This window comes from Phaethon aethereus (assembly GCF_964289735.1).
Source record: "Phaethon aethereus genome assembly, chromosome: 2".
NCBI classification, from domain to species: Eukaryota; Metazoa; Chordata; class Aves; order Phaethontiformes; family Phaethontidae; genus Phaethon; species Phaethon aethereus.
Genome location: NC_138582.1, coordinates 75,226,390 through 75,248,065, shown reverse-complemented (window position 1 = coordinate 75,248,065; position 21,676 = coordinate 75,226,390). Strand labels below are relative to the sequence as shown.

Genomic DNA, 21,676 nt, shown 5'->3' with positions numbered 1-21,676 from the left:
AGGACTGGGGAGGAATGGGTGAAACTGGAACCAGATGCAGCCAAAACTATAGACAAAGTGGTAAGTGCAGACCAGGATTGGAGAGGGAGGAATTCAGACATGGAACCAGAAAGGAAGGAAATGGGAACAGTTGGGCACAAACCAGTTGTGAGTGTTTGTATTGCATGTGAATACAGGCATGACAGGAGTCTGAGAGGCGTTGAACAGCCTTGCTGGACAGAGAGGTTGGTTGTAGGAACAGTGTTCAAGGAATGGAGGTGGAGATCAGGAGTCAAAATGGGTGAACAAGATGTGAGAGACAGGTTTAGGCTGGAAGGAGCTGGACAAAGAAATTGCATTTTGAAGGAATGGGAAGAGTGGTTTGTGACCACTGTGAAGGACTTCACATTTCTGATAATCACCCTTCAGATGGGAAATGTCCTGGTAAAATGCTATGTTCCTATTTACTGCTGCTGCACTCAGGAATTTATGATTTGAAGATCTGCAGTGTATTCCTGTCTGTACCACAGCATAACAGTTGATGGCAGACAAAGTCAATTAATCAAGCTTTCCCCAGATGGTCACTAATTTAGTATGTGGGTTTCCAACTTTTGAGTTCATTGCTTCCTGTTGCTTCATTTGCAGACAAAATGAGGAGTCTAATATTTTAACTTAATTTAGAAAATTTGCTTTGAAGCATTAAGTTCTTGGTAATTGTAAGTACTAAGAAAAATGGGATACTCAAAATTAGAGGATGCGTTTCATTTTAATCTGTCAGCTCAAAGAAGTTTTATGAAGAGTAAATTGTGTTTGTAATGGTGAAGTATGCCATTAGAAAACCTATGAGAATATTAGTAAATCTGCGTACAGAGTAATGTGTACAGTTAGGTAATGTGTGGGATAATGCATAGAACAATAAGGAATAAACAAAGCAATCACTAGGTAGATGCTCACTGCTTCAGTGCTATTTATTTTTGCTCTAAATGTGGTATGACCTAATGGAAAACTGATCGATGCTAACATACTGGAAAGTTGAAGCTTTCTTCCAAAGATTTGTTTTCTAGTAAACAGGCAAAATGCGTAACGGCAGATTAGCCAAGTCAGTCCTTTCCTAAAGCTTTTGTAACTGTCCTTAATTTTTCAACCTTGTGTGTGTGTGTGATGCATATAGATGTGTTCAGACTTCTTTTCAGTGTCTTAAATTAAAGCTATTTAAGGGTTTTTTTCATCCCTAATGCTAGTAAATTGGTTGAGCCTTTAATCATACTGGTGAAGAACGTGAGCCCTGCCGAATTTTTAAAGGCGGCACAAAATTTAACCCTGCTCCATCTGTTTTCCAGTGATAGTGAGGTTTATCTGACTCCTCCAAATCTAGTTGTCAGTCTGCCTTGCAGAAAAATACCCAAACTGGGTGAGGCATTTGATTTTAACAAGGTGGAGTCTATAAACAAATACCGTGTTTCTGAACTTCAAAATCTAGATATCAGGCTATCACATGCCATTGGCCTTCGTCTGAGCCTTTGAAGATTTCCAGTGGTTTCTGTGCTGTTGGACACAGCGCGTGAGAAGCCTTTGCTCTGTTACAAAGCTCCCACATCCGCACCTGAAACTGGAAGGTTGGACCGGACCTGGAAAGCCAGAGGTCTGTTTTAAATACCATGTGCATACAGGCCATGGATGCTGATGTACACACATGCCCTCAACACCTTAAAAGCCTTTTAAGCTTTTGGGGTTTTTTTTTTCTATATCGAGAGTTCTGATTTCCACCTTATCTTTCTTTCTGTAGCTAACAAGGGTGCAGATTAGATATATGTGTGTTTTCTGCAAACCTTTAATTCTTGCTTTGGAATCGGAGTTTGTTCCTTTTGCTTTGCTGTACGTTTTCTGCCATGCAGTATTTTAATGCATGCCGTAGCCTTAGTGATCAGGTGAGGGTTCAAAGTCATATTAATGTTGTAAAGGGAAAGCATATCCATGAAGTTCCAAGTTGTTTTAGCATAGCATCTCTGTATGGTAATTGCAGACAATCTCTATTATGATCTATTTCAGCCTGTTTAATTTGGAAGGGAAAATATCCTCTGCAGTGCACAGCCTGTTTGGCCTGCCCAGATTTTTATTATTGATTATGACTGTAGTGTCTAACAAAACATTATTTGGCTTTTTTGCCTGGTACTTATTTGATAGACAATTGCTATTAATCTAGGTGTGGAATCCATATGTTGTTAGCACTGCTTTCATAAAATATCCATATGCTACACTGTCGAGTAATGGAAACTGTAGTAATCAGTGGGATTCTAATGAGCGAAATAAGTTCTTCTAATTATCTCATAAACCTACTTTTTTGACTGCAAGTACAAAAAATTATTGCTTGAAATCAGTGTTCTTAGACTGCTGAAGAAATTGAAGAGACTTTAATTCCAAACATCAGGCTGCCATATATATCCCAAGAGTAAGGTTCTCCATAGGTAGCAAGCAATGCAAATTATGGTCAGTGTAGCATAAGAAAACAACATACTTCTACCTGTCCTTGACTGTTTGAAGTATATAGCTTAAATCTTGCCTCATTTATATGGGGGGCAACTTGAAGTATATCTTAAAATCAACATAATGAAAATGAAATTGAAATTCTCCATGAGGATTTCTGCAGTTAAAAGTGTCAACAATATGGGTAAATTGTTACTCAGTTGTACAGTACATGGCATTTCTAATGGAGCAACAGTATCAGAAATAACACCTAGGTATCCCCATTCCTGCTCCTCTACTTTAGTTAAGTCACATTCTCAATGTATGGACTGAGGAAAAAGGTTGTAGGTACATGTGCATGCTATTATGATAAAATAATAAAGGTTGTACGTACAACAAGTATCTTGATAATGAGTACTTGATATGTGTATTCCAACAGTCCAGGACTACTCAAGTAATGCCAGGACTATATTAGTAGCCTTAAAAATGTACAAGTAAACCCTTTCAGAAATTACTAGTGATTTTAAATAGAATTAAACTGTGAAAAGCAGCCCCTCGGAAAGTACCTCAAAACTGCTAAGTCACTGTACTTGAAAATCGGCCTTTTGAACTTGTGTACCAGTCATGAAAACTAGATGTTTCCAGTGATTTCTAGAATGGTTTTGGGAGCGTCCTGGAAAATGAGGTGCTCTGGATAAGGTGAATAATATTTCTGCTTGTTGGGGAGGATTGTCATGGACATCTAACCTGTAGTTGCAGATCTCGCATATGCTTTGGATTACCAAAATTATATTAAAATTGCATTCTGTAGCTTATACTGCATCAATAATATAGTGAACTATGAAACCTTATGTAACTTTTGATTTCCTCTAGTTTTATATTAAAAATCTTGAGCAAACTTTCTCAGAGGTCTCTGTTTCTGAGAAGACACAAGGAACAAGTTTTGACTCCCTGAGTGTGTGCATTATACTGAAGTGGTTGGCAAGAGGAAGATGACTGTATTCTATGGGAGACTGAATTTATGAGAACATTTTCCGTAGTGAGAAAAAGGAACCTACTGTCAGTAGTACTGATCAAGCTGATACTCACTAGGCAACAAGTCCCAGGCAAAATTTACACAGAAAATGCTGGATGTCAGAAATGTGATGTTTCTATGGAAATGATTTATTATCAGCTAAAAGGAATTTTAATGGAATGAAGCAACTGGCAGTCTAATTTAAGGCACATTTCAGGTTTTGGATTGAAGTCTTGAGAGAATATAGCTGCTGAGTGTGATCTGTGTGTATTTGCCTAACATCACACTTCTTGCTTATGAAGGCATGCTGATGTGCTGCTTCACATTCTTCATTGACGGAGAATGAACTTGGATTCAGCTGATTCAAACACCATTTACAACAATTAACTGCTTGAATTACAGTTAATTTCTTTTACTAATTTTGGGCCTTTTGAGTGTTTTGATTCTGCTTACAGTTCCACTCATCCTCTTCTGTACAGCAGTACGTCTTTCACAATGGAGGCCAGGTCTCCCAGGTTCAAGCTTGCTCAAAGCCCTCGTTGCCCAATGCTCAATCTCCAGCCATCCCACATCTGAAAATAGTGATTCTAGCTAACTGAAGTGTTCTGTATATTGCCAAATTGTTTGTTTTGCTCAACAAAGAAACTTATCTTTTCCTCTGACATTAAAATCTATTCGCTAAAATAATAGTCAGGAGTATATGTCTGCAATCTGGACAACAATAGATAGTGAAAAGGGCAAGAAGCATTCCATTACTGGCTTTTTTCATGCAGGAAAAAGAACTATGACTCTTGCACAGAATCAGCTCACTGGGGCCTCTAATGCTGCTTTAATACTAGATATGAAACAGAAAAGTATTCGTGGCCTGTGGGCATTACTTAAGGGTACAGTGTCAGGATACAGCCCTTCATTTCCACAGCCACGTCCTGAAGTCACTTGCGCCAGAGAGAATGCTTTGGGCAAGTGTGAGCAAGTGATGGTTTTCCTAGGACCAAGGGACTTGCAGTTGTAAGAAATTTTTGGTCATCTGTATCGTAAAAGGAATGCTGCTTTGCCCTGCGTACCATCACCAAGTGTTTACCATTCTGCTTACTAGGCAACTGTAGTATTTTCACTGTGTTTAGTATCTCGTAAGACTCTGAGCTCTATGTAATATTTAATTTTTAAATATAAATTATATAAAGGAATTGATGATCCTAATTCATGGACACTTTTTTCTCTTTTTGTATGTAAAGATTTAATTATTTTTTCTTAAGCTATGCATTACCTTCTTATTAAGAATTTAAAATTTCTTGTGGCTCTCTTACTGCCCTTGCTAAGAAGGCCACACTGCTGCTAGTAGTCGCGAACTTTGTTTTTATGTGTGTTGGACCTTGTCCAATAATCTTCATCATGCCCCAGGTATTTAACATTTGTACTACTGTATTGGGTTCTACTACCAAAAGTTCTTTTCATTGGCCTTCCTTTTTACTCCATGCTATTAACAGTATATAGAAGAATGTTTAAAATTATGTTTAGACCTTGTAAATAGCATGATTGTTATCTTTTATAGACATTTGCACAGTGGTTTGATACTTGCTGGAACTTTCAAGTATTTCTGTTTGGCACTTTCACAGATATTATGTCGGTTTCTTTTTTTTCTCCACTATACTCATAAATGTACTGATGCAATACGGTTTTTGTTATAAAAGTTAATACAAAATACTTCTGATTGGTCAGCTTGGTGGGGCAGATCAACAGGCCTGGTTAGGTGGTATTTGGTTGGGTTTTATTCTTTCATCAGTATGAGCTGAAAGTAACAACTTTGACATCAGTAAGTTTATCCTGCTGTACTCTCTGAGTGACAGTAGAATATGTGTATTGACTATCCTTAATATGGCTTCTAAGAATAATCCCATTCTACTAGTTGCATGGAGAAATGCGTATAGTTGTGTTATCTGGGATTGTCTGCCTTGTATAGCATTTCTGTACTTAACAATTCAAAGCAAAAAAAATCCCGTGGCTATGCTTCCAAAGTCAGATGCTGAGAAGATGCTAGAGCTGATACCTCTGCCTCCAGAATATCCAGTTCTGGAGTATACATCCTATTAAAGGACGTTTAGTCATCTAACTCACAGAAGGAATACTTTCTTTAGAAGATGACAAGTGCAGTAAGTAGTAGGGGTGGTATTAGCAAACGAGTCTTATGTTGAATTCTTCTGCATTACAGGAGTACAAACGCAAGCTAGCCAGAGTGTCCCAAGTACGGAAGGAACTCAGGTCACGCATTCAGAACCTGCCTGATCTCTCTCGACTTCCCAACGTCACGGGCAGCCATGTACACTTACCGTTTGCAGGAGACATCTACAGTGATGACTGATTACATGAACATCCTTCCATAACCTCTACTTTTCTGTGAAATGAGGGGTAGGTCAGACTGATTGGTACACTTGTAGTATTATTTTTGTATATTGTTGGAGAGTGTCAGTAAAAATACTCTAATAATTTATAAAAAATGGTTTAAAAAGTTGATTTGTTTACTATTTTATTGGCGAGTGAACATAAGGGTACATTTATAAAAGTGGCATCTGTGTCTATTACACTGAAGAATGGATAATTACCTTATCTTTTGTAAAGATTTTAGTTGGGTGCCCTGTAAAAAAACATTCTAAGATTTTTCTTACGTACCCTATATTTAATGTAGATCAACATATAATCAACTCATACTTCTAACCTGAGACATTTCAGTTGCTAGTGAGGGAGTGAAAAGTGGAAATCACAAGCTTATGTTTGCAAGAAGGTTGATGCAATTTAATGCAAAGTTAAAAATGATCTCACTGTCCATTACATTTAAATTACCTGCTCCTAAAACAAGTCAGGTGTGGGTTTTTTTAAGTAAATGTTAATAATCAATTTTGTATTGGAAAACATAAATCATGTTACACTAAGCAGATCTTTAAATGACTGAAAATATTGCAATATTTTAATACCATTTAAAAGTCAACATAAGAAACATGTTTTAAAATTGTGACTTTCTTTTTACAGCTGCTTAGTTTCTAAATCAAGGGACCATTCCTTTGTACTCTAAATCTCTTTCTGGAACATTGGTCTCCATCTAAAAAGGTTAATCCCAGATATGTGAAGCCATTTTACAGCTTTAATTAAATTGAAAGGTCATTCTCTAAACTGTCCCAATTATTAAATGTCCGTTATTAAAATTTGGCAATGCTATATACCATCCGTACATGCAGCAGCACGATGATACAGCCATGCTGTACACTGAGAAACCCTGGAGGCCAGCATGGGCTTCCAGCCCCCCGCCTCCACCCCTTGCAGCAAATATTTCTGGGTCTTGATAGTCTTTTCTCACAGAACAGGAGGAGACAGTTCAGGCCTGTGACTAAGTTAAACTGTGGAAAATTACTGCAGAATGTGTTTTTTTAAAAAAGTCCTTTGCATGGCACAAATGTGGTATTTGTCTACAGGTAGCTGAATTTGTAAAAAGTTAGCATACTATGCACCAGCTTTTAAGTTCACTTAAAAACTTGAAGATACAGACAGGCATCTAGCAGATTGCCAGAAAGTTTAGGCTTTTTAGTCTACTGGAATTGGGCACGTAATTATTGAGGAGTGATTTAAAAAATGCCTACCTGTACCTTTGGCATCGAGATGACCTTAAAAACCTGGGCTGCAAGTGTTTGAGTTGGATATATCATTGGACTATTTAATGATAGCATTTTGTTAACGGGTTTGCAGTTGTCAGGCATTGTTTTTCATCAGTTAACTTCACAGTTTACAAGTTTCAAACTCTTTCTCACTTGAAAGCAATTTTTTTTAAAAAGAAGTCTATTCTTCCTTTTCAAAAACCACAACAATTCAAAATAGTCCTGAATTGAAATTGTTGAATATAGTGATCTGTCACTTGTTACTGACTTCTGCAGGGCTAATGGCTAGAATACTTGTTGGATGTGAATGGAGAATAGTCTTTCTCTTTAAAATAGATACACTTGTACATAAGCACCTCAGTCCGATTATCTTTTCTCATGGAAGTTGCCATGAATTAGACCTCAGTTATGTAGGGGAAAAAAACCCAAAAGATAAAAATACATAGCATGCAATGTAGAATACTGAGAATACTCACAGATAGGAATGCTGAAAATAGTTCATCAGAGCTCACTAGCTGTCCAAAGATTTATAAGTTTTGAGTGGCTATTTTCCACTCCACAGGAAAAAAAGAGCTAACTATAATGAATCCAGAGGACTGTTTCTTTAGTTTAAGTATAAAATGCAAAATTAAATAACACTTATTGGCATCTTTTCAGCATAGATTCTTGATAAGAAAATGAATGTTGAGGTACAATTTTAATGCTTTAAGTATTTCTGTTCTGGTACGTTAAATTCAGCTCATAAATTCATGCATTACAGTTGCAGATGAAGCTCAGTCTTGCTAAAGGATAACACCAAATTTGTGATAAGTATTAAAACAGCTTAATCTATTAAGAATTGTAAAACAAATCATAAACCAAGAAGGGTAAATAGTGAATTGATGGCTGAATCCCATCCATGGAAAACTTAGTTTGTTCCCAGAGGTGATTGTAAGTGCAGTGACATGGCTTGTTTCGAGTGCATTGAAGGATCTAAAACGTGGATACTCAAAACCATAAGGAATTAAGCTTAAACAGTCTTTTGCTACCTTTATTAAAAGTAATTATAATAATGAAGTTCAATGCTGAGTTTCCTTGATCGCTCAAGAATATTAAAAAAGACAAAACACTTACTTCACTAGACTTGTTTTTCCTTTTCATAACTCTTAGTGATAATATGTTGCTTATCTGCAGATAATGTAGAACTGATAAAAGAATGAGGAAAAATCTCAACTTCTTGATGTATATAAGTTTTAATTTTGAGAGAGTGCTATTTTCTGGATATATGTTGCTTTATTTTACTGTGAAATTGTTTACTTCAAGGAGTATTTCGTATCTGGGTTTTTGGAAATGATCCCTCAACATTTGTTTGGAAAAGAGGACTTGCAAAAGGTGAAGGTCTTATAGCAATTGTCATACATTAGTGGCTGAAATGGTATGTTGGTTTTTATTTATATGGGAAAGGCATCAGGTATCAACTAGTTAGAAGATTTATATTGTAACTGTAATAGTATAGCAGGAGATAACATGGTACCATACAAATGCAGCCCTGTAGTATCAAAAATACCTCCAAATTCTCAGGTTCCAAAGCTTAACATAGGTACTTCTGACATCTCAGGAAGAAAAGAGGCTGGGTGGGGAAAGGAAGGGTGCCTGGGAGCTGAAAGCTCATGCCTGGGTGGAAATGAAAAGCAAAACAAATGTCAATTTTTGTCAAAACAGAAATAACAGTGTGAAACGGGGCAGCACAATGTTTTAGCTGTAGATGGGATTATACAATAGAACTGCTTTGGGCCGTTACCGCTCTGGGAGAGAAAACGTGTGGGTGTACCCTGCCCATCTCTAACTCAAACCAGAATGCCCACCCTACAAAAGGCACAACTATAAAATATCTGAACGTTTTTCATCTAATAATAAAAGCAAAATAATCAGATTATTTGCTTCAGTATGTTGCACTTTTACTGAGCGTTCTTTGAAAAAAGCAAAGACAATGCTGCTGCTCTTTGCCATATGAGAATGCTTAACTTGGAGGTCACTGGGACTGCTTGTATGTTCTAGTGTCTGCAGGATCAAGCTGTGTTTTTGCAGAATGTTTTGAAACCTATCGTCAGGAAGATTACCCCACTTCTCTGTTTTTAAAAATAAATGTGAAGTCCTTAGTTACAAAAATTACCATTCTTAGAAATTGTGTTTTACTGCTCCTTTTTGAAAATTAAACTACAGCCTGCAGTAACATTAGCTTCTCTCTTTCACTCCGTTAATGTTTGTATTAATACATGAAAACACCCCAGTTAATCCCTAGCAACGCAGCCTGAACTACGTGCTTATTATGTGTTTTATCTGAGCAGTCTTCTGAATGTCGAGCTGAGAGCTTTCATTATGATAAAATTACATTCCTGTTTACCTGAAGTTTAAAAAGACAATGCGTTAGGACTTCCATAGACTACTACTGCTCTCACAAGTCAGTGGTAACTCAGCCTGGTACGTCAATGATGACCCAAAATAGGTATGTAGGATGCAGTAGTCCCCTGCACAGATGACCACAGGAGGCATGCACAGGCTTGATTGGCCCTCTACAGAAGAGATGGATTTCAACCTTTTGAAACATAGGCAAATAGATTCATGGGTGTGTGGGTTTTTCAGTGGAAATATTAGTGAACTAGAAAACCAGCACGTCTAAAACTTGATGGTTACATTTATAAATATTTAGGGCCAGTTCTGCTCATTACTCATGCATATAATCACAGTGACTATTCCCGCAAGTAAAGCAAGCTGATTCAAATGTAGTGTCTGAAGTGGAATTTTTTTGTAATGAATGACCAATTTTGTCTCGGCTCCTATTTCAGTGTGTCATTTATCTTGATTAAGTAGTATATCTCTTCCATCTTGTTATTTAGAAATCTAATTCTGATTTCATCTTTACAATATTTAAAGTATCCTACTAAGCATGATGTTTTTGTGGGAATTTGCAAAAGTTCAATAGCACTCGTTACTTGTTTGCAGCAGAAATACTCATTTGTTAATAGCTAACAAGAAAAGTTTGAAATGTAAAGTTGTTTCATTATTGTGCTTTTCTGACAGAACGTGTAATCCTTGTGTAATTTATGTCCTCAGAATAACACCTGTATGTACGCTCTTTCATATTTAATAGAATAAAACATTGTTGTAAAAACATCTTTGAAATCATTGTTTATTGCTTGCCTTCTCAATCTCATGGCGTGAAATGGCCTTTGTGTAAACTGCTCTCTATACTTAGGGGTCGACTAGAATCTCATAGTGATGCTGAGGAAACGATCAATACTGATTTTGAAGTTTATTACTCTCCATATTTGTATTTTGCATAATAAAGCCACATTTTTCAGTGAGGAAGCAGTGCATCAAGAAATCTGAGATTGTGTCTCTAGAACGGTAAATTTCTTAAAAAGAAATATTGTTGATAAGCCATCTAGTTTGGCCGAAGTTTGTGTTTCTTCAGAGGGGCAGCTGGGTGTGAGGGGACCAGTTGCAATATGCCAGCTTGAAGTTCCCAATACTCAAAAATGGCTCAAACTGATGTTTCAAACCGGTAATGCTGTGTGGCAGAGAGGTTTGGCAGGGAGGTTCAGCAATAGTCTGTTGTGGCCAACAATTAACCTTCAGTGTTTCGTCGAGTACAGGAATGTAATGTATCCTGAAGGGAAGAGTGCATCAGATGTGTGGATGTGTGTGTATGTATATATATGTATCTGATACATGTATGTGTATGTATATACCTATATACATCATATTTTTTATATATATGTGTGTGTGTGTGTCTATACATATGTGTGTTTTTCAATACATTGATTCTGTGACAGAAAAAGACTGTATTAGAGGCTTAGGTGTAACTAAAAGCACTTCAGATGGTAAAACATACCAACACAATTTCCACCCAGAATTTTGAAGCACACTTGTAAAACAAGGAATGGCACATACCAAATGTTTCTTTTTTAAAAAAAAAACTTTTTCCATGGTCAAGTCCGATTGCTTGCACTAGTCCTCCCTTATAACAGCACATCTGGATGCATCTGACAACTCCAGTAATTACAAAGGAACAGATGTTGCTTGGAGCATGACAAGCTGCCAGCCCCGGTTAAACCACCACAGTTAACAAGTAGCGCATCGCAGTAGTAATAGACCTGGAGCGCAGAACACCCGACGCTCGGTGCCTGGCATCCACCATACTCTTTCTGGAGATGCGCACTTCAGACTAGCTCTCCTGTGGATAAATTGCCCGTTGGCGCTGTCTTAACGTGCTTTTATCCATTATCTGGAGTTTTATCCAAAAAGCATGCGACTCGTGTATTCTGAGACCACTCAGTATTGGGTAAAAAGCACAGTAAACGGGGACAATCAGGAGATCCACTTCAAAAGCATACTCTGGATTTATCTAAAATCTTAATGTTGGTGCATCGTAAAACATAGCAGATGCCCATGCTGTTTTCACATTAAGCCTCATAGCAAACAGAGCAGTATAGTACCTAATGCACATACTTTTAATAAAAAAAAAATCTATTGTAAAGCTTGTTTTTAAAATATTTTTGTAATAAACATTTTCCATCAACAAGATTGAAGTATTTTTCCAGAGGACTGGATCATAAATACAGCAACAATAGATGAATTAATGCCAAGTTCTACATTGGAGAAGGTGTAACTCCAAGGTCCGTATTTTGATCAAAGACTGACAGTTAATTTCACCCTACAGGTATCTAAGAAACGAACCGCAGCAGACCTTTCAAAGTTACTGTGCAAGTGTGAGGAGATACGAAAAGGTTACATGCCAATCTTTGAGACTGTAAGTAGAATTTGCAACAAACTATTCTCCCCCGCCCTGGATTGCTTTCAAGTCTGCCAACTTAACTCCGCTGGTCCTATTTCATAAGCGGTGTTCATTGAGTCAGAGTACCCTGGAAGAAACTTATTCATTAGAAAACACAAAAGAAGGAAAATACAGACCTTTAAAACCAAGAATTCAGATGTTGTTAACTAACTAACTAGCTGATCGATTCTCTTCTGAGAAGGGAAATCTGAAGCATGATTTGCAGAAGTGTCACTGCAGACTAGACGCAGGGCAAGCTATAAACTCAGGCCTGAACGGTGACTTCCTACTCTCCTTCCTCACCTCTGAGCTGAATTGAAAACGTAAAACCTGACAGCCAAGACCGCTTTAACCTTGACAATTGTCTATTCACATGAAAATGTTTTGGTGCAGTGAGTTGACTACAATTTGGAAAACTAGGTTTGTCCTGGACAGAAGTCCAGGAAGGAAGCAACTCTGAAGCCTAATGCATGACAAAACTGAAAGAGGTTTAAGAAAGAGGTTCTCTCCTTAGCCATTTTTGAACAGAAGTGACCCACTTTGGTAGCACCAGAGCAATGAGGAAGGAAGCATCCTGTGTTCTTTATGGTTGTGCCTCGCTACTAGCGGTACCAAATCGGGGTACCGACAGCAGTGGAGCTGTCAGTCGGTATTGAGAGCATCCCACATTAGAGCAGTCCTACAAGTTCCCGTGTTATGCTGGGAGCAGTTATCACCTGCAGTCCAAATCACAGAGAACATTCTTATGAAGAAACTTAACCCGGTGATACACTGTTTTATCTCACTTTGTATACGAGCGCTGCCTTAAAGAGCAAGTTATTTTGGAACCTTTATGAAGGCTGTGTTAAAGGCTGATACCTGTGGCAATTTAAGCACAAACGACAGCAACACTACAGACACTACACTAGATCCTTGAAAATATCACACCTGCAGAAAGCGCCCATGAAAGTGTCTTTGTTTTACTCAAACGCAAACAAAGCAGGGATGAGATCTTTTAAATTGAGTCATGATGCATTATCTTAGCAATAGTGGGAGAGTGAGGTGGAGCAAACTGCCACCTCCCCAGCCCCAAACTGCTTTCAGGTGTGCAAAGCTATCTGTTGGTCCTGCCGGACCCACTGATGGGTCCAGTCTGGTCAGCTTCCTGAAATGATAGAACCTGACTTTTAAACCTCAGGCCATTACAGACTGCAAAACATGTTTAAGATTCCCAAGTGTATTAGACAGGCTATTTTCTCATCTTCCCCTTGCAGTTAATCAGTCCCCTTAGAAATACAGCTTGCTTTGAAAAAATGTGCTTTCACAGGGTACATGCTGTTAGCTTGAGTCATAAAGAAATCACTAACTTTATTGATGTACTAAAACTGGAACAATACTTATTGCTGAAACTTTATTTCTTTGAAATAATGTATAACTAAAGTAAAGTCAAGAAGGTTTTTAAATCTGCCTTCTGGCTTTTCTCTTTTTCTTCTAGGTCAAGCAACCTTTTTAGCTTAGAAAAGTGAAATTTGGAGTTCCGGGGAGTCTTGGAAGCAGAGCTGGTTGTTGCCTGTCCGGACACACATGTTCTGAAAAACAAAAGACTCAAATATCTTAAAGGTGAGGAATCAGAATTAACATAAAGTAACTGTAAAGTGCATATGTATCATTTGAGTAAAAATTTTTGAACGTAAATAGTGTATTTTCATGTGAAAGTGAGCAGTCAGAAGTATAACTTCGTTATGCAAATTTTAAGCCAGACATTTCACATTAATGACAAAAACGTAATTGGGCATTCTTTGCACATAGTCACTTTTCATTAGAATTTTTGATCTTAAAGGTTGGAAAGTTAAAATTGCTCTCCTCAATCAGACCACTAAAGAAAAATAGTTATCAATATAAAGTTTATTATTAATTTAAAGTTTATTATTTTAATAGGAGAAGAACAGGTACCTGGGAAGTGAGGAGGGACTGTTCCCTTTAGTTCCCAAACTACTGCAGCTTACAGGTGTCACTTTGTTTGCAGACTGAATTTTTACATCTAGTGTCCTCAGGCTAGATTTAATACTTGGAGTGCCACAACTGTGTGTCTTGGTAGTCAGAAAATCCCTGCTTTTACCATAATGTCTTGTTGTTTTGTTGCATGAGTTGCAAGTAACCAGCTATGGAGAGAAGAAAGGAAGTTATCAAGCATTCTTTCAGCCTTTCCACATTTATGTTATAAAGCCACTGTAAGAATTATCCAAACTATTCTCCAAATACCATGACACAAATAAAATGTTTGCTTAAGTGAAAAATGAGATATTAAAAAGCAACGTATAGGTTAGACTTAGTATTTTCATTCAGGCTTCTTAAGCCAAACACATCCTATGGGTTTATCTAGAAATGACTCCAATCCCCTAGCAACTAATTTCAGGAGACCCATAACTCTGAATGTAATGTACAGTGAAATATGGAAAACAACCCTGTCAAAACAGAAAGATGAAACAGCACCTGAACTGGATATATGGTTTCTTGAATAGATATTAGGGGTATTTGTATTTTGCTTTTAAAAAAAAGAAAAAAAAAAGACATACAGAGTGATCTAAATTCATTAGCATATTCTACCCCCAATGAAGTTGTATTACACACTTTCCAGGGAGTCTGGAGATAAGATATTTCAATTACGAAACTCTCAAAAATAGTCATCCATAACTAACATCACCAAGTCTCAGTAAACAAAGAAGAGGCTTTCTGTTAGTGCAAAAAGACTTACTACAATACAGAGGAGGTTCTAAACGAAGGGCACTTTCTCTTCTACCTGTTTACTTCTAGGCTGCAGGGAATTTCCAGCAGGACAGCATGTTGCAGTGGTGCAGGAGAACAGATAATATCAGACAGTCACAGAGACTGCCGGGTATTCCTAATATCCCTGACTGCCATGGCAACTACTCTTATTAAGAGACATGAGAGTAATACAGCCAGACAACTTTTTGAGGCACACAATTACACCGACTGAAAAACGCAGTTACATGATCTTTCTGGTTAAGAAAATATACTCAAAAGTGCCAGAAAAATGTCTAAGCAGTTTTGTAAACATCCATACCAAATCATTCATTTCAAAGTGTATAAGTTTACCTAAATTCAGATTGCTTAGAATTACATTTAGAAATGCCAAAATGAAACGCTTTCAGTAAAGCGTTTTGACTGTTGCTAGACATTATTTTGTCAGCCTAACAAACTAAAAAAGAGAAAGATCATTAACTTCTACAGCTCAGGCAGTGATGTATTTTTAGTTCTTCTAAATGAAATTCAGATTGGAAAAAAAACCACAGCATCACATGGTGATTTAGCACTTCACAAAATGTAAGTGGAGACAAACACCTTACAACGCAGGAACTAGCACTGCACAGCTGTTTCCATTCCCTGAATTGCACATACAGTTAACTCCAAAAATTTTAAACTCCCTGAAATAGTTCCTATGTTATATGCCTTTTCATGGCAGAAGCATTCTCAAATCAAGTTCTACTTGCTAAGAAAGGTACAACCTGTCACATTGTTACTTGGTTTAATTTTAAACCACACTCAAATTTTCATTTTCGCAACTCTCAGGCATTAGATAATAGGGATCTACAGGGCTAATTTTGAAAGCTGTCAGTTTCTGACAGTATTTTAAATACTGAAGACCAGAAATAATTAAATCATAATCCACAGCGTAAATGCAAACAGAACTGAGCAGAACACAAGTGCAGCGAATTGTAATTATCTCCCAAGATTAAAATATTACCCAGAGTTTAAACGGGACCTATTTAAAACTGCATTTTAAACTACTGATATGAATGCAGCGTGTCCTACGAACCTCTCCAGCTACAGAATAAATGTAAGAACCCATCAAAATTCCCTAGGACACTGTTCATTGGTAGTTTAGAGAGACATGTCTTAATGTACACTAAATATTTGTGATCCTATAGCAGAAAAATAAAGCAAAGATTCCAGCTTCTCAGATGCCCCTTGCTGCTTTTTGCTGATCAACTATGATCTACAATTTGGAGAAAGTAATAGCAAGTGTGCCTTTCTGGAGTGCCTTTTTTTTGCCCTGACAGCTGAAAACCTCTGTGATACTTCCTCAGTTTAATGTTGTGTTATCGACTCTAATAATTTTTGGTTTCACAAATTTTACTCCCCAAACCAGCAGACTCTCATCTGAGAAAATGCCAAGTGTGCCAGCAACTGCTGGGCACAATAAGGTGCTGTCTCATTTATTAAAACATCCATTCACGTAACCTGTTTTAATAGTAGTGCATGCCCTGGCAACACGAGATTAAATGTATATTATTATTCTCCAAATAATAGTAATTAGTATAAAAATTAGTAGTTAAATCATATATTCCTGAGTAATTTTAGGAAAAAACTGAAGCCTCAAAAGCAACATTAACTCATTTAAATTACCTATGTGGTTTAGTTTTGAAAGACTTCCTATAAACACTAGTATTCACACAAATGTAAAAAATTCAATTTGTACAGAAGGTAAAAATAGTCTGATGTAGCTATGATGGTCTGCTAAGATAAATGAAGTAAAGCTTGTAAGTTGTAAATACATTTATTTTTAGACAACTGATGAAACTGAAAAAAACTGACAGCCCATCAGTCACTCAAGCCCTTGTTCAGAGCTGAAACAAAGGCAGTAAATGTCAAGCTACACATACAGGCAAAACCAGCCAGACTTCAGTCTATGGCATGTTTTTCTTCTTAGAATCATAGAATAGTTTGGGATGGAAGGGACCTTTAAAGGCCATCTAGTCCAACCCCCCTGCAATGAGCAAGGACATCTTCAACTACATGAGGTTGCTCAGAGCCCCATCCAACCTGACTTTGAATGCTTCCAGGCATGGGGCAGCTACCACCTCGCTGGGCAACCTCGGCCAGTGTTTCACCACCCTCATTGGGAAAAATTTCTTCCTTACATCTAGTCTAAATCTGCCCTCTTTTAGGTTAAAACCATTACCCCTTGTCCTATTGCAACATGCCCTGATAAAAAGTCTGTCCCCATCTTTCTTGTAGGCCCCCTTTAATTACTGGCAGGCTGCAATAAGGTCTCCCCAGAGCCTTCTCTTCTCCAGGCTGAACAACCCCAACTCTCTCAGCCTGTCCTCACAGGAGAGGTGCTCCATCCCTCTGATCATTTTGGTGGCTCTCCTCTGGATCCGCTCCAACAGGTCCGTGTCTTTCCTGTGCTGAGGGCTCCAGAACTGGATGCAGGACTCCAGGTGGGCTCTCACCAGGGTGGAGTAGAGGGGCAGAATCACCTCCCTCGACCTGCTGGCCACGCTGCTTTGGATGCAGCCCAGGATATGGTTGGCCTTCTGGGCTGCCAGCGCACATTGTCGGCTCATGTCCAGCTTTTCATCTACCATTCTTAGGTATGTTTTGAGGTATTCCTAGCAAAAGATTTCTAAGGATTCTAATGGATTTTAGGATCTACATGGCTGTATTAAGGCTCTGCATCTAGTAGAGTTGCCTGGTCCTAGTTCTGCCACATTCATCAGAAAAAAGGAACAGGCAAAAATCTGCCACTCCTGCCATTTTTTGCAAAGCTACGCAAATGATACGGTAGCTGACAGTGGAAATGCCAGAGCTTCCTGGCAGGAAGAAATTATTTAATTTTCAGCAAGATCTTAGACACCTGCAGAGTCTACTCAGGCTGCTGCTAAAGAGATCAGAGGGTGGGCAGAGCTGTTTGTGTAGCTTTTCTGACATGTGGTGCTGTTGGGGTGTTTTTTTGGGAGGGTGGTGCAGGGGGAAGCTTACTGTTCTTGTCATTGTCCTCGTGATCTATTGTGGAGAGTAGATTTTAAAAATTTTGATTATGAGTAAAAGTTATCCCAAAAGAAAGAAAGAGTTATATGCTCATGAAAAAAGAAATTTATAGGTGTGGGTTCCACTTCTAAAAGAAAGATTTCCTTTTTTTTTTTTTTTTATGCCACTGAAAGGTTTCAGGGAAATATCAGGTGTTTGGCAGTTCCAAGTAAATATCCTTACCAGAACACTTCTTGACTCCCTGTACTTTTTCAAAAGCTTTGTCTGTTTCATATTAAGTTTATGGTTCTTCGCCTCTCTTTTAAGAGCTTTCGCTATCTGTGGAGTCACTTTCATCTTTGGTTTGAGACGCACCCGGTGGCTATCAGGAACCAGGAACTGGAAGCAGTAAGGACATATTCTTTCTAATCCACATTCGTCATCTACAGATTAATAAAGGTAAAAGAATAAAACTTAAATGAAATAATTACATTTTACAGGCAAACATTAAAGTGGTATGTTTCTATTTTAACATTATTTAGGTAGTGATATATATCTATATATCATATCGATATCATATCTATATCTAGATATAGATAATATTTTAATATTATCTAGGTTTTTATTGTATGTTTCAGATACAACTAGAACACAAGAGGAAGCTGAGCGCGAGTATGTGCACCAGTATGTGCTCAGCTGAGCACAATACATGCTAAGTTTATGCATAGCACAGGTTTACAAAATATGTAATTATAAATTTTGTTGGAAAAACACAATTCCTTCCAAAACATTTGTAGGGACAGAGGCTCACAACTCTGCAAGGAGCTCCATGCAGGCACGCTCTTTTGCCAGATCAGCAACACCACTTTGCTCATTTTAAGTGAACAACATTATAGCATCTCAGCCTGGGATGAAAAAACACTTCCAGACTAATTTCAGACCTAATAATAGGAGGTGTGCTCCTGCATCTAACCTTATTATTTCCTGCTGCCAGGGCAGGACTCGAACATCTCTCTCTAAACCCCTGAGGAAACACCCCGGCTCTGCTGTCTAGCAAGTATGTAATTTCCACCAGCAGCCCCCAAGCACACCCTGGCACATTTTTGTGGGGGCAGCGCAGGGGGAAGGGGAAAACGGGATTGCCTGCCCACATTCTTAGGGCCACGCTGCCGCCCTTCAGCTGCCCAGGCAACCCCGACGCACCGCCCTCCCGCCACAGGAGCCCCTGCTGGGCTGCCGGGGCTCACGGCGGGGACACCGGGAGCCCCCCTCCTCCACCTCCGCCTCCTGCAGCGGCTCCGGCACCGCGGTCAGCGCCCGGGACCCCTCACTCGCCTCGGGAGTTGCGAAGCGTCCACCTGCGTGGGAGAAAGGCACAGCGTCACGTCACGTCACCCGCACCGGCCACGGGCACACGGCAGGCGCGAGGACAGGGGGCGGGGCTACCCACGTGCGTCACCAGCTACCTCTCCCCCCACCCCTCCAGCCAGCGGGCGCCGTCCCCCGCACTTCGCTTCCTGTCCCTTCCTTCGCCCCCCCCGCGCCCTGAGGGCGGCCGCCGGGCGCTTACAGCAGGAACCGCGCCTGGCCCGGGCAGGGGCCCGCCAGCCCCTCCGCTGCCATCTCCAGGAACCGCCGCGGCCGCCCCATAGCGCTGAGCGCCCGCCCCGCCGGAAACCGCTGCCAGACAGGTCCGGCGGCCGGGGGCGGGAAGGGGAAGGGGGGAGGATGTGCAGCGTTTCGCCGAAGCCCGGCGGGTACTCGCGGCCGCAGCACCATAGTTCCGGGCTCAGATGGGCCCGCGGTGACGCGCTCAGCGCCGCGCGGTGGCTCCCCCCGGGCCGTTCGGCCGGGTGAGGGGGAAGGGGTGCGGCCCTTGCCGCGGGGCGAGCGGGAGGCAGCCGGTTAAGCAGCCCGTGTTTCACCCCGGCCGCTCCGTGCCGGCCCGTCGCCGGCAGCGGCGGGGGCGGAGCTGCGTTGGCCAAGGCTTCGTGCCCGGCCGGCCGCCGGACACCGCGCGGGCCGGGGTTCCATCCGCTAGGGCTCGCGCCGCCGCCGGCCGTTGGGGCTGCAGCAACGGCTGCGCGCAGCCGTTGGCAGGGGCTGCTGTGAGGGACGGCACGCGGGCGGGCGGCGGGGCACCGTCCGCGGTGGTTCGACCGTGGCTGAGGGGACGGGGGCCGCTGTCGGGCCGCCCGCCCGCCCCCCTCCCCCCTTCTAAGAAGCGGCGGAAAGGGATCGCCGTGCTGCGATGCCGCTTGCGTCTTCCCCGGGGTTAAAAGTTCTTTTTTTTGTTGTTTTCTGTAGGAAAGAAAACTTTTACTTTAGGGGGAGAAAAAAAGATTTCTTTGTCAAGAGTTGTCACGTGAAAAATGTCAACCAGCAGCTCCAGAATGCTGCTTGATGTTCAAAAGTGCTGAACATCAGCTATCTCCCACTCTATTTAGGTGCCTTTTTATGAATTTTGGCAACTACATACTTTGCTTTATCACTCTGCAAATATGCTCCTATTAAAAAGAAAAAAACCCACACCCTTAGCTTTTCAACGTTTGATGTGTGTTTTATTAATTCCCTCGGCCTCATTCATTTGCTAGATATTCTTTTTCTTTGATCTATTGGTAATGGTATTCATTTAGGAGAGGTATTCATCTGAACAGGCTTCAATATTCTATCAAGGAAGCTGAATAAATATAACTATTTCTTATTTTCTAACATGGAGTAGCCAAGGACTTTAGAAGTAGAAAAGCATGGGAAGAATTGAATTTCTGGGCTGCCTTTAATAGGAGAGTTTTACAGTGCAGTTGATAAATCTGGGCTTGTTAATGAAATGTTCATAATAGCTACAATTAGGACCTCTGCTGACTTTATTTTTGAATTGTCCGTTGTCTGGAGCCGGGGCCTGGAGCCCAGAGCACTTGCACCAGCACCTCAGGATAACTTTGGTTTTGCTGAGAACAAATGCCTGAGTGACTTGGTTAACAAGCACCGTACTAATGAAGCAGCGACTAATACAATACAAAGGATTCACTTTTCATTCTTCCCTTCCCCCCCACCCTGCTCTTACAGTCTTCTTAGCCCTGTGGGGTTTTTTTTCCTTAGTCTCTTCCAGTCTGTCTGAAATGCTTATAAATTTTTTTCTTCTGCTTATGAAACTGGGCTAGGCCATTCCCTTTTTTTATTTTAGTTCGCTGGTTTCTCTTTGTGTTCTGGATCATTGTCCAAAAAGCCGTGCAAACGGCACCTCCCAGTGCCATGCATACACAGTGTATCGTGTGTCTTGTCCCAGCACTTGTCTCATGAGGCAGAAGCTATGTTTCTCATTTTAGGTGTGGTGCTGAATATGCTAAACAAATAAAACTCCGGAGAGAAAGGGAAAATGACCAAAAAACCATGGCCTCTGATTCATGGCTCTCTACAAGCCCCTGTCTGTAGAACTCCCATCAGAAGTCAGTACTTCCGTGCATCCAGTGCTGGCAGGACCGGACACTTTAGAGCCAGATAGCCCTCAGCTTCCTGGTACAGTATTTATGGCATCAGTGGGGTGAATTCATCCGCATTTCAAGGCAGGATGCATTCATCTCTACTTTTTCCTGGCTTTTGTTCACCAAAAAACCCCCCACATTAGCAGACCCATGTTACTAACTGCTTCCTGCTTCTGTTTAGTGTTTTGTAGCTACCACGGCTGGCCAACACGCTGTAAATCTTGCCTGGTCTTTTGTAACAAAGGAAAAAATAGAATGATTTGTGTTGACTTTTGGTCATCGTGTATCATTATTGATTTGAGGGAGGGCGGTGGAGGAAAGCGCACTGTGTATCTGTTGCTTGCCGATTCTCCAGGAAGGCGGTGATAGCTAGCAGTCAGTAGAGGGCAATAGAGAAATACAGTTTGTGATACCTAAAGGATTTGAAGCACTGATTATGTGTTTACAGAAAGAAAAAGAAGAAGAGCCAGGAGGATAGGTTGTTCAGTTTACTACTGGAGACCTGACAGTGACAGACCACCAA

At 40.2% G+C, this 21,676-nt stretch overlaps 2 protein-coding genes across 2 annotated transcripts in view; one reads left to right on the top strand and one right to left on the bottom strand.

Moving 5' to 3' along the window:
• Positions 1-5,816, top strand: part of RPRD1A (regulation of nuclear pre-mRNA domain containing 1A) — a gene marked incomplete at both ends in the record, with an annotated part of 41,179 nt that extends 35,363 nt beyond the window's left edge. The window contains one exon of the mRNA XM_081996351.1: positions 5,667-5,816. Within this exon, the coding sequence (XP_081852477.1) occupies positions 5,667-5,816 (150 nt within the window). The remainder of the gene's footprint in view (positions 1-5,666) is intronic.
• A 7,515-nt stretch (positions 5,817-13,331) lies between these two features.
• On the bottom strand, positions 13,332-19,321 carry RMP24 (ribonuclease MRP subunit p24; the record flags this gene model as incomplete). Its single annotated transcript, XM_081996685.1, has 5 exons — positions 13,332-13,485; positions 13,850-14,058; positions 17,915-18,114; positions 19,007-19,029; positions 19,242-19,321. 5 exons carry the CDS (start codon positions 19,319-19,321, stop codon positions 13,332-13,334), a joined length of 666 nt encoding a protein of 221 aa, XP_081852811.1.
• Positions 19,322-21,676: the final 2,355 nt, after the last annotated feature.